This window comes from Callospermophilus lateralis, chromosome 2, assembly GCF_048772815.1.
Source record: "Callospermophilus lateralis isolate mCalLat2 chromosome 2, mCalLat2.hap1, whole genome shotgun sequence".
NCBI lineage: Eukaryota > Metazoa > Chordata > Mammalia > Rodentia > Sciuridae > Callospermophilus > Callospermophilus lateralis.
In genome coordinates, this window is record NC_135306.1 from 25,672,326 (window position 1) to 25,685,111 (window position 12,786).

Consider the following 12,786-nt stretch of genomic DNA (forward strand, 5'->3'; position numbering starts at 1 on the left):
TGATTCCAGGAAACAATCCTGGGGCACGCTGCAGTGGTATGTAGAGGAAGCCACCTGCTGCTGTCCCTGGGTTGTCATTGTTCTGTCCAAAGACAGAAGGCTTCAGTCTTCAATGAAGTAGAAGCTTTACCTTTGTGCTAAATTGGCAAAAACAGGATGCAAGATCAAGAAGGGCAGATGACACAAATACATTCATGTATCCAGAGAGAAAGGGCAGAGACCCGAGTTTACTTCCGTGTTCAAAAATGACATGTGCTCAGCAACAGTGTTCTGCAAAGCAGGGATGGAGGTGTGGAATGGAAACTGTGGTTGCTCTTTGGATTATGATGTTCAAAACAGGTGGCCCCGTGAAAGTCAGGGGAGGAGGGAGGACACTTGGCAGCACACGGGGAGAAGGGATGGAACAGAAAAGCCAGGTCAAAGGGCTCTGAGGGTCAAGTACAACTCCAAGGCTTTTGGCTTTGGGTTTAATTAATACCCTTCACATTCCCCCAAGGACCCAAGATAAGAATCAAAGGACAGGGTCTCCTGGGCTTTCTGAATCCTCCTCCAGAAGAGAATAGTAAGATTCGGGCAGCAGGAGGATCGGATGGATGATGGAAACAGAACCCATTTGATTCCTCGTAAGAGCTCAGGCCGCTTCGAAGAGCAAAGACCTAATGGCACTAACACAGAACTGAAGGACGACCCACAGCCTCCTGTACCGAGAATCCAGGACCTTCTGTGTCCACAAACTATCCACACGGGAGGAAACCAGATCAAAACTCGACCTTTCCCCCAACAGAAAGATGATGAAGGTCCAACCTGCAAAGAAATCAAAGCAAGCCAAACCGAGGGGAGCACCACTCCCGGGAGTGCCCACGCTCTGAGATGCTCTCTCCCGAGCTGCTTTAAGCAATGGGTTAATAGGTACCTCGAGCCGCTCACACGCAAGAACACGCATCCAGAACTTTCCATTCTCACCTTCACGGCGGCGGACACGGCCGGGACATTGCCATACTGGACGTGCTTCCGCAGGTGATTGCAGATGGCTCGGAGCGTTGGGTGCACTTCCACACAGAATTTACATTTGTAGCCCACCACTTTCCTCTCCTTGATCTTTGGCACCTCTTCTAAGTGGCCAAAAGGCTGGTAAAATACAGTGGTAGCCATCAGTACTCCAAGCCCTCCCTCAATGGCAGGCATTTATTCTTGTAGTTTACTGGCATATTTTTATTTTAAAGCAGATTAGCAGGTTAAACACCAAGGGAGACATAGGCGAGTATTTTTATATAACAACTTCTTTCAGTCATGGCACACTGCCTACTAGACACAGTCTCTGGAACCCAAATATGTTACGGCTTGTGAGTGGAGAAGATTTCTGTGCAGGAAGCTCATCGTCACTGCCACTAAGTTATCTGGTTTTCAAACCAGTTTCAACTACGCAGGTGAAGCGTTGCACAGCTGCGCCATGAATGAACGTCTTGATTTTTTTTTTTTTTTTTTTTTTTTTTTTTTATCTACTCCTTGAGGTGTTAGGTGGCTGGAGCAAACACTGAAGACCAAGACATGGCTGAGAAGTGCTAATGGTACCAAGAGACAGCCCACCACGGCCTTAGGAAAGAGCGAGCACTGTTGTATAACTAGGCTTCAGATTAGGCTACTTGGCAGAAAGACATACACAGAAACCACCCCAAACCTCCCCTGGGGAGCCATGGGAGGAGTCAGAGGGAGAGAGGGAGGGGGACAGGACCGTGGAGAGGGGTGAGCATAGAACAGGGGATATCAAGCTCGAAATGTTTAATTGACTTATTGAGCTCTCTGGCAAGCTAAGTCACTAGGAAGCCTGCAGCAGCTTGGCTGGCAACGAAGAAGTAGTGCATGTGAGCACAGTGATGAGAGGCCTCCTGGGGGAAGGGGAATCAAAACATATCCTTACCCTCTCTTGTTTGAAATCTGCAAAAGCACCATCTGCATATTTCTGCTTGCTCAAAAGCTGTTTCCTCCTCTCCTGACGTTTGGCACGCTTCTGGAATTCCTCGTTGTGAATGTTCAAGTGTGAGGTCAGCTCGGCTGTGCTTTGCAACTTGCTATCACAGTGCTTGCACTGGTAGGTGGAGCTCTGTAGGCGGGGGCCGTTGCCTAGGATGACGAAGTCCCTCTTCAGGTCCCGGCTGTGGTGGTCAGTATAATGCATGCACAGCAGCTCCGCGGTGCTGAAGGACAGCTTGAAGCACTTGATGCAGCGGAACGGGAGCCACTCGATCTCCTGGGCTTCGCCCTCCACCTCGGCTTTCTCAAAGCTGCCTCTCTCCTCCTCTTCCATCACCGGGGGCTTCTCGTGTTCATCCGCGTAGACGGCCGTGAAGTAGCCCCCCAACTTGCTGGCGTGCTGCTTCTTTGGGAACACCCCCGGGTGGCGCTTCATGTAATGGGACACGATGCCCTTCTTGCTGAACGACTGGAAGGAGCACAAGGAGCACTTTTTCTTCTCCACTGCCCTCCGGAGTTCCTCGCTCAGCTGGGGGGAGTCGTCCTTGGGCGGGGACGGGATGATCACCTTGTTGGGCTTGTCGCTGATGGTCCGGGAGGCTGCCAGGCAGTGGGTGTAATACGCATCGATGTCGTGGCGCTTCTGGTAATGGGCCGCCAGCCCTTTGCGGATGGGGTTGGTGTAGGCACACAGGGCACACTTGAAGAGGTTGTTCTTGCCCTCCGGCTGGGCGCGGACGTTGTTGTGCTTGATGCGGTAGTGCCTGGCGATCCCCTTCCTCGTGGAGCAGAAGTACTTGCAGAGCTGGCACCGGAACACAGTGTGGGAGACCAGGTGCGAGGTAGAGAAGTGAGACGTGGACACGGGCTCCTCTCCCACCTCCTCCTCGGTGATGGAGACTTGGGAGGGGCTCACTTCAGTGGTTATCTCAGGCTCGAGGGAGACTGGCAGCTTCGGGGGGGATGGGGAAAAGACATCGAATTCGGGCTGGTTGTGGTACTTCTCGTAATGGATTTTGAGTTTCTCCAAAGTGCCGTGCGTGTACGGACAGAGTTTGCACCGGTAGGCACCGTACCCTTGCTTGAAAATCCTGCTCGTCTCCTCCATGTCGTTCTGGGTTATGTCCGCAGACTGCTCCACGTCGTGCACAAAGTCCTCCGCGGTCACCTTGATGGCCGGGTGTCTCTTCTGGTAGTGAGTCAGGACACCGTGGATGCGAGTGTTGATGTAGGGACAATGCCTGCATTTGTAGACGGCACCTGGGTTGATGTCGATGTCTTGGGCGAAGTCAGCAGCCTTCACCTTCATGCCGGGGTGCTTCTTCCCATAATGGGTGAGGAGGCCGTGCAAGTTGTTATACTCCGACTGGCACACCGTGCACTGGTAGGGGGTGGAGGAGATGGCGGGGTTGGCTGAAGCAAGATGCATGCTTTTCTCTGGGGAAAGTCTTGCATCCTCTGGGCATTCGGCTTCCTGCTCGGGGAGCGGGGTGGGCATGCTGTTTTCACAATTCACAGGGCCTGCCAGCTCTTCCGGCCCAAGGATGGGCTTCTCCACGGTGTCTTTCTCCTTGATGATATCTAGCAGTACCGACTCATCGCCATTCATGGCCCAGGGGTGGAATGCTTGGTAATGATTGGTGATGTCCCAGATGGAGATGGCTTCAAAAACACAGTCCCTGCATCTGTATGTTTTGGCTTCAGCTGGCATGGTGAGAGAGGATGGGGATGGATCTGGCCCTGCCCAGAGTTTGGTAGCCATGTAAGTGTAATCCACATAGTGCTCTGGATGCCTCCTTTGGTAATGCAGGAGCAAACCATTGGGCTCTGTGTGGGAATAGATGCACCACTCACAGTGGTAGCCAGCCTCTATCAAGCCATCCAGAAACGCCCATCGCATGATGGACGTGACCGTGGCCTTCAGGGCAGGGTGGTCTTTCTTGATATGCTTCCTCAGTGCATAGAAGTAGGGCGAGGTATATGAGCACTGCCTACATTTGAGCGCTCGGAGTTTAGTTTTGTCCCGCTCCATGCCAGAGGAGGGGAGAAGCATACAGCTAGCAGGTTTCTTCTGGTTTCGGTCGCAGAGGCTTCGGATGGTTGCCGTGTGCTGCCGGATCACATCTGCATTGGCCTTGAAGTCTCGATGCTTCTTCTGATAATGAATGAGTACACCTTTGACCGTCCGGTTCCCATAATCACAGTGCTGGCAAAAGAACATCTCATTCTCCACAGGAGGGCCATCTCTCTCAGAACTGCTTCGGTTCAGCGGTTGCATGGGGGCAGGAGGCCGAGGGGAGCCTTGGGGCCCTTCGGCCCCTCTCATCATTGCAGCTGTGGGAGGAGCCTGCCTGATATATTTGGCAGTAACCTTTATTTCTGGGTGTCTTTTCTGGTAGTGAACAAGCACTCCCACAACTGACCGATTGCTGTAGGAACAGTGTTTGCAGTAGTAAAGCTCAGTACTGAGGTCTGGTGGCGGGGGTGGTGGGGGGGGTGGGGAACCCATGTTGGACATTTTGGGAGACATTGGAGCACCCACCTCAAATGACAACTGAGCAAGGGCAGAGCCCCTGTCCACAGACACCATGCGCATGGTTTTCTGGATCCTAAAGTAGGAAGCCTTTTCTTCAGGGTGTTTCTTCTGATAATGGACCAAGACAGAATGCATGTTGGGGCTTGCGAATGAGCAAACGTCACAATCGTAAACGACCACGGTGTTGACCGAAGGGTCCTTCTGATTTTCACATTCTGGAGTAAAGGTCTTCGAAGGAGTATTCTTACCAAACGCAGCAGGCATACCACCACCACGAGCCACGGGAGTGGACGTCGCCAGGTTCTTGGGAGCCGAGTTCAGAATCTCCCTCAGGGTCTGGGATTCGGTATTCAGACCTTCCTGCTGCTCCACGACATAGCTGGAAAAGATCATAGCGTTGTTGATCTTCACGGTGGGATGCATTCTTTGGTAATGGGGCATCAGGCTTCTAACATTGGGGCTCGTGTAGGAACAAAACCGACACCGGTAGATCAGATCCGAATGGTCAAAGTTGAGTACATTCATGGCTTCTGGGTGGTGCTCACCATAATGCTGCTGGAGATCTTCGAAGTTGGTGTAATCGATATAGCACTCCAGGCACCTGTACACTGCACTGTGATCATTAGGGTCCAAGATGTACCTAAAGCTGAATTTAATATAGGGGTGCATTCGTTGGTAGTGGGTGCTAACACTCCGGGCCGATTTGTTGTTAAAGTCACAGTGTTTGCAATAGTAAAGTCTTCCCGAGTCACCAAAGTCTGTATTTTCATTGTTGTGCTCAGTTCCATAGATAGGAGTTTGGGTGTTCAGCAGAGCTGCGTTGGAAACCTGATGATCTTTCATGTTTGTTGAGGAACCGTAATAATCCTCTTCGTCCTCGGAAAGGGTGAGCTCAATCTCAGCCCCATTGGTAGCGTTATAGTCGTGGGTGATGCTGCGGAAACTGGGCTCCTTCTGGGGCTCACTGGCATCTCGGGCCCAAATCTGCTGGGCTGAAAAGGAAGTGGGAACCTCCATGAGCGGTTCTGTGGGCTCCTCTTCCCTGTCCAGCTCCACCTCTATCTCCACTTCGTTGTCTTCCTCTTCCTCCTCGTCGTCCTCCACATTGATCACGGCATCTTCCTGCTGTTTGGTTTGGTTAATCTTGCTCTGCAGGTTGCTTGCTATCTCGTCGATCCTAGTTCTCTTCTTCACGGGCGATAAATCGAGAGGAAAGTCATTAGCGAGCTTCCTAGAGGCCTTAGCTACAAAATTGTTCTTGGAGGACAACCCAAGAATTGAGGTCTGACTTTTCTTCACAGTGCTGCTGGAAGAGGGGTGGCTGTCGGTCTCGTTTTCCAGTGGTAGGCTTGAGGGCTGCCCCTCAAATTTTGGCAAGTTGTCACAGAACGAATGTTTGTGCTGCTGATGGACTCTTAGCCCTTTCAGGGTGGTGGTGGAGTAATTGCACATGGTGCATTTGTAGGGGTGCAGGGGCGGGGCTTGTGTGGGAGGTGGTGGCGGCTGCGTGGGTGGTGGCTGTGGCTGGGGTGGCACCTGATGTGGCGGCTGGAGCTGCGGTGGCTGTGGCTGCTGGAGTGGCTGTGATGGTGGTGGTGGCGGTGGCGGTGGCGGTGGTGGCTGGGGGGGCTGTTGCTGCTGCAAGGGATCCAACATGGCTCCCGACTTCCTACCATTGATGCTGGGGCTCTCGTAGGACACCACGCCTTCATTCAGCGAGGAGGAAATGCTTTCGCTCTGGGAGTTCATAGCATCCCAATCTGACATAGTACCCGTGTGACACTGTTTATGAGCCCCAAGTTTTAATGAGCTCTTGCAAGTAAACGGACATTCGTCACATTTGTAGACAGCTGTCTTTCCAGATAAGTGGATGTTTTCTATGTGACGGGAGATGCTACGTCGATGCATGGTAAGGAAAGGACAAAAGGGGCACTGGAACCTATTCATGAATCTTCTAAACGGAATCCCCTTGGTCTCCAATAATTTGTTGCCATCGGAGCCCATCAGCTGCTCTGCAGACAGGCCTGATGTCTGGTGATCCATAGCATTTAAGCCATTCTCACTGTCTATTTCATTTAACTCTTCATCAGAACTAGAGTCATTTAGCATGCTGTTAGTTTCCAGGTCAGCAGAAGAATTGGTCATGTCAGTCATTCCATAACGGGATCTCTCTGCCAAGTTAACAAGGCCAGAATTATGAGGTGACTTCGGCTTCATCTGAGGGTAAGACATGGGCGAAAACTTGGAAGCTGAAGAATTGGGTCTCATGATGGAGTTGCCGATGGAGCCCCTGTAGTTGGAGACGTTGGTGTTGGGTATCTCCCGGCTTGCAGCATTCATGGACAGATACGTGGAATTGGATGGGGGACTGGGGGCATTCTTGTTCTGCACTTCAGGAAGATTAGTCCCTTCTTGTTGCTGTCTGAGGCTGGAAAGGATCTTGACCATGCTGCGGTGCTTCTTCATCATGTGGTCACACCAGCGTTCTCGGCGAGGTGTCTGGTAGCTGCACCACTCACAACAGAAGTTGCCTCGAGACTTGGTCAAAGGCTTCACCATGGATTCTAAGATGCTACGCTCCACAACCTCTGCTGGCAGTTCCTTGCAGGGGTCCTGCAGGGACACAGGAGGAACCACGGGGTCTGGCAAGGGGACGGGAGCAGGTGGAGGAGCTGTGCTCTCCTTCAGGTTGTTTTTGTGGTACATCTTCTGATGCTTAATTATTCTTGCCCTCCTTGGTGACTTATATGTGCAAAACTGGCAAGAGAAGACCTTTCCAAATCCCTCGTGCATCATGATATTATAATTTAAGGATCCTGGGACGGGAGGTCCTGCTGAACTCCCTTCAGCTTGAGCCCCATGGACCTTCCTAGTGTGTTCTATGAGGAGGGTTTTTGACCTGAAGTAGCGTACGCAGAACTTGCATTGAAAAAACTTGTTTGTTGGTTTGGGATTAGGGGCAATATGCTGACCATAATATCCTGGACTGTGGCCATAGTAACTTCCGGTCCCCAATGCAGTTGCATTTTGACCTAGAGAGAATGAACATATAAGCCAAATGAGAAAAGAGAATTAAGAAATTCAATCATGCAAATCAGTATCATTTCAATTATTCTTCATTAATAAACATCATATTTGGAAGGCCTTGTGCCTCAAGATGCTTTCATGAAGAGATTTCACAGAGCACTAACGAACAGACATGCATGGCCCCTTCTCCCTGATGAAGATGCAGTGAACGGCTCTAGTTACCACCCTCTCTTCATCCAGAAATGAGCCACAGAGCTAGAAAAGTACCAATTTCATAAACTACGATATTTAATTCTAAAACTTTTGTTCTCAAAACTAAAGAGTAGGAGACAGGAGGAAGCTAGAAGGACAAAAACCTAGGCCCCTCTAGAGAGAAAAATGATGCACAAGCCAAAGAGCAAGAAACTCCACAGAAGCCACACATATCCAGAACTCTGGCTGCAGGCTAAAAATAAATGAGAGCAATTAGAATACACCAGATATGCTGAGTTTAGTATAGAGTTACCTGATAAATCCTCGGCAATCGCAAACTCATCCTTTATAGAAGAAAACTCCACCTCCGTCTGATTACTGGCATTCATGGACCCGGATCGTGGCTCATCGTCATTGTCCTCAGCAACATCAGTTGGCTGCAGAAATGCTGTGTGGACATCCTGAATGTGTGCCTTGAGATCTTCATAAGATGGGGCTCTGAAATCACAGCCATCACACTGAAGCACCTCCATGATCCGGGTCTACTCTCTCACATTAGGAACCTGCAGAGAAGTCAGAAGAAAGCATTGTAAGGAATGCACCAACCCCATACCTCAAGCCGAGGGGGCCACACGGCTGTTCATGGAGAAAATTCCAATATCATCAGTACGTTGTTCTTATTCAGCTTTGCCAGCCGGAACCCTGGCCAAAGACAGGCAATCAGACATAATAGAGACGATGTCCTTGACTTCATAACTTCAAAGAAGAAAAGAAAACCCAGATAAACGTTTTGGGGGGTTTGATAGATCTTCAAATGTCATTTGTCAAGGAAACCCTTAATACTTCACAAGTTTTAGCAGTTTCCGAATGTCTCCACTAAATTCAAATTTCTTGGTAACTTAATATTGACTTTGGTTCTGCCTCAGACTGATTTTTCTTTTGGAACTAGAGTCTTCTTAGAAGTACCGGAGGCTGTCCACACGGGAGAAAGGGCAAATCTCAATCTCCACAAGCCGTTTTAATGTTATTACATGGGTGTTTTATCACAAAACGGTGGAACAGTATTGAAATCTTGGGAGTGGTGGATTCTATTCTCATTTGTACTATTTTAATATCCTCACTGATATTGGGGCCCACCTGTTTGCCAAATAGTTTAGTTTTTTTTTTTTCCTCGTCCATGAGTTAAACGGTTATTTGCTCTTTTGCCACCTACCAATTAAAACCTGACAGCTACTCCAATCTAATTAGGTCATAAAATATTTCTCATGGGGTTTTCAAACAACCGGCTTTAGATGACAATCCAGTTTCTAGTTTAAAGTTGCACCTTGGCAACTCGATCGACATTAAGACAAGAGAAGCTTGCAGTTTTGGAGAAGGGCTTCCTAAGTCCTGATTTTGTCTATTTCCTCTTCTCTCCTTTACAAATGTGAAGTGCATACTTGGATGCAAAAGCTGTGAACCTGGTGTGGAATAAAGCAAAACCTGCCCAGCCACCTTCTCTGCTAGTTTCGATAGGACTGAAGTGTACAGAAAACTTCATACTAACTCAATGGAGAGTCCCACTCTCAAGAAGTCAAAAAATGTATTACAAAGGTGTCATCCTGCCTATCCAAATCTATATCCTACCTCGAGATAGCCTGTTATCATCTTAATGAGTTATGTCATTAAGCTCACAAACTCTACGGAGTCATTGTAATCTAGAACCAGATGTCCAAGAACTAAAGCTGAAGCCAAATCTATTTTATGATGCAATTTTTTTTCTGTTACTTTTCTTATAAAAGATAAATGATTTCTGCAGGAGGAACAAAGCCCAGTAATAATATGTCAATGTAGTACAAGGAGCCGTCGCATGAGGATTTTCTCTGAAAGAATGCTCCTCCTGATAGCCTGCTAAAATAACTTCTGGCAAAGTCCAGCTTTGGACACACTGAGCTTGCAGAGTGAGACGCAGATATTTACCTCCTCTTCTTTCACCCAGCCATTTATCCTTTTTCAATAAACATTGAACTGTGCACCAGAGTCTTTTCAGCTAACTAAGTCTCAATATTCCAGATCCACAAGCTTTTATGTCTAAGCACCAACCCAAATTGTGTGGAAGAGGTTGCTATCAGCTCTGGATCAAATTACAGCAGTCAGAGGCCCCACCCCACTTCTCCTTTGCACAGTCCATTAGACCTGAAAACAAATTTTTCCATGGTGCGGACAACTCCTGCATTTAGAACACTTCACAGAAAAAAGCAGATCATCCAGGGCGCACTCCCCATCCCCCCGGCTTAGTCCTTTCATCTCAGCCAAACAAGCCACAGCTCTGCTGAATGTGTTTATCACACTTTCAAGAGATAGGAGCTCCTGCGTCACTGGAGCTCTAAGACTCACTAAGCTGCCCTAGTCCTCTGAGCTTTAGAAGCAGCCATTTTAGCTCAGAGCTTCTCCTCCGTGCACAACATGGCTTCTGGATCCTGCTAGGCTGACAATCACCAGTGAATGCTACGAGGGCAGGCTGGGCTCCTCCTCTGCTCTTCTCTTCCCAACAAAGAATGAACTGTTTTCATTTCTTTCCGAAAAGCAGCACCTTTCTCCTCCTCAAATGTCATTCACCAAGATCTCCAAAGGTTCTTTTATTCCATGATTGATATGCTGGCTTGTGAGTCCTAGCTGAGCACGGGCTAGAACAGGACGACCCAGGACCAGACCCTCTTCTACAGCAGGGTCTGGGGGGACCCTGGGGGGGGGGGGGACCTCCACAACGCCTTGGCTTCTTGGGAGTCGTCCTTCCAGGCACAGAAGACATAGCATCCAATGGGGCTTGCCAGATTCCAAAGTCTAATGACCTTTGTTAATCACCAGCCAGTCTGTCTGCATCAGCAGACCCTGCCAACAGACACACCCTTCAACACAAAGGCTGTAGCTATTCCTTTTAAAAGAGGTTCTCTGAAAGCTCCATTGTGTAGCGGAGAGGAAAACAAAATCTCTTCCCTTCAAAACTTCAAGCCTTTAGAAATAATGCAACAAAAGGCTTTCTGCTGTGTGTCTTTTGGAAAGTTTGAGCCCGCTTTGCACAACATCAACAAAAATGACGGCTCCGCACAAGGAAAGCACCGCACCTACAGCATTAAGTCATCCACCCGGAGATGGAATTCATCTCTCTTGGTGCAGCTCTCTTAATATCTTGGTGTCTTCTGAAGCTGTTATCAAGGATGCTAACCTCACTGGCTACAAACACAAACCAACAGTCTCCTTGTTCTGCTACAAAGGAGATTAAAGGGTAATGAGATCAGAAAAAAAGGGCCACTGATTTGGAAAAAGAAGAGATGATGAAAGTGATTTTCTAATGGGTTCTAGCTTTAATGTTGTTGCAGTCCCGACCTCAAAAATAGCTCAGAGCCTTAGAAGAGGTTAATCTCCAGGCTGCTGAGAGAACTGGCGGCAGGTAGAGCCGAATGGCCTTCAATTTGATGTCTGCACCAAGACGGAAATGAGGATGCAGCCTACTTTGAAAGCCTCTTTGCCTTTGTGTACACATTTCTCCTGAAGATGCTGACAGAAGAAGCAAACAGAAATTGCTGGCATGGCCCAAACAATCAAAGAAACAGAAACTTGATATGTTTATGAGATGGTAGATGTACACTCGAGCAAAAGGCAAGAGTAGGAGAAGAAATGAGGAACGAAGGACAGACAAAGAAAGCTGGACCTGGGGATGACCTGCCCATCTATCAACCAGAATATGGGCTTTTTTTGCAGCAGATGGTGATCTTCTAGAAAAAAAAGATGAGAAGTGAAGCCCCGTGCATGTGACGATTCCATCAACTCAGAAGAGTGGTGACCCTTAAGGGGCTAGCCTAAGAGGCTACAGAATTATGATTCCAACTTAAAAGCCTTGACCTCAAATCCACCTACTTCACTTTATAACACTGCGATTATGAGATTAGCAATATTTTTTTTTCTCACCAAATCAGAAAAATCAAAAAGCAGAAAAGGAAGCTTTCTGAACTAAAGGAAAAGAAACACTATTTGGAAGGTCATGAGATCAATCTACAAATCCAACAAGCACCCCCCTCTACCTCCGACTCCCAATGCAAGACCTCCAGGCCCCTGAAGGTCAAACAGGCTTCCTTTAGGAGCATCCATCTTTAAACACCACCCCTGCTGGATGCCTGCAAAGTGAATCCAGATTCATTCTCCAACAGCCGACACCTGATGTGACTGGTCCTCCTGACATGAAAACACTAGACAATCCTAATTATTTGTTGTTCTTCAAACTTCTTATTTTGGGTGGCTGGTTTGTTTGGTTTCTACTTATGATTTGCAAATTTCAAAATGTGGAGTTTTGATGGGAAACTCCAGAATCAGTCATCCATTTTGACAAACACCTGAAGACATTAGAGAGCCTCTAGAGATCCCCATTAAAGATGTGGGATGTACACACTAGAATGGGGACAGGGACACGATGGACACAGGCTGATCTTTCTCGGTCTCAAGAACACCAGCTTCCATTGGTACCAGCTGTCCGCCCACCATCTGTGCTCAGAATTCCAGAGGTGCATGTGCCTCCATTTTTCACCTGGAAAGAAGAAAGCAGACTACTGCAGCCTGATCCTGTGTCCTTCCAACTCACTGCTCAGATGTAACTGGAGAGGGGAGGCGTCCTTGACGTTTCCCAGCCTTCTGGCAAGCCTGCCACCGTCCAGCCTTGTCCAGGTCAGCTTGGCAAGCACTGCTCTCTCTTTGAGCTTGATGGCCAAGAGCAGAACGTGGTCCTCAAGTCAAAACCCCAAATGTCTCCAGGAAGCGACCAAATTAAAATGCACAGTCCTTGCCTGGATCTAACCTGTTCTCTGACTGAAGGCCTGCAGACCAGAAATAAAGCCGAGAAGCCCACAGCCACGTGATCCAGTGGCAACTAATTATAACCTTCAAAGCCTTTGAGAAATGGATCCAGATACACCATAAGGTGCTCTTCCTCTGGCCACTCCAGAAACCTACTTTCATTTACAAGACACTGAGCTCCCCAGTTCTCCTCAGACACAGTCTAACCAAGGGCTTTAGTTAGCACCTGTTGT

At 48.5% G+C, this 12,786-nt stretch overlaps 1 protein-coding gene across 3 annotated transcripts in view; it reads right to left on the bottom strand.

Moving 5' to 3' along the window:
* The window catches only part of Znf462 (zinc finger protein 462), a 131,931-nt gene that overhangs the window by 68,803 nt on the left and 50,342 nt on the right, over nucleotides 1-12,786 (bottom strand). For 2 of the 3 annotated variants that reach the window (XM_076845722.2, XM_076845721.2), the window contains exons 2-4: nucleotides 8,040-8,289; nucleotides 1,919-7,539; nucleotides 964-1,128 (exon numbers count right to left, since the gene is read on the bottom strand). In XM_076845722.2, the coding sequence (XP_076701837.1) occupies nucleotides 964-1,128; nucleotides 1,919-7,539; nucleotides 8,040-8,259 (6,006 nt within the window). In that variant the 5' untranslated portion in view covers nucleotides 8,260-8,289. The remainder of the gene's footprint in view (nucleotides 1-963; nucleotides 1,129-1,918; nucleotides 7,540-8,039; nucleotides 8,290-12,786) is intronic. The other variant, XM_076845723.2, reaches the window with a different exon arrangement.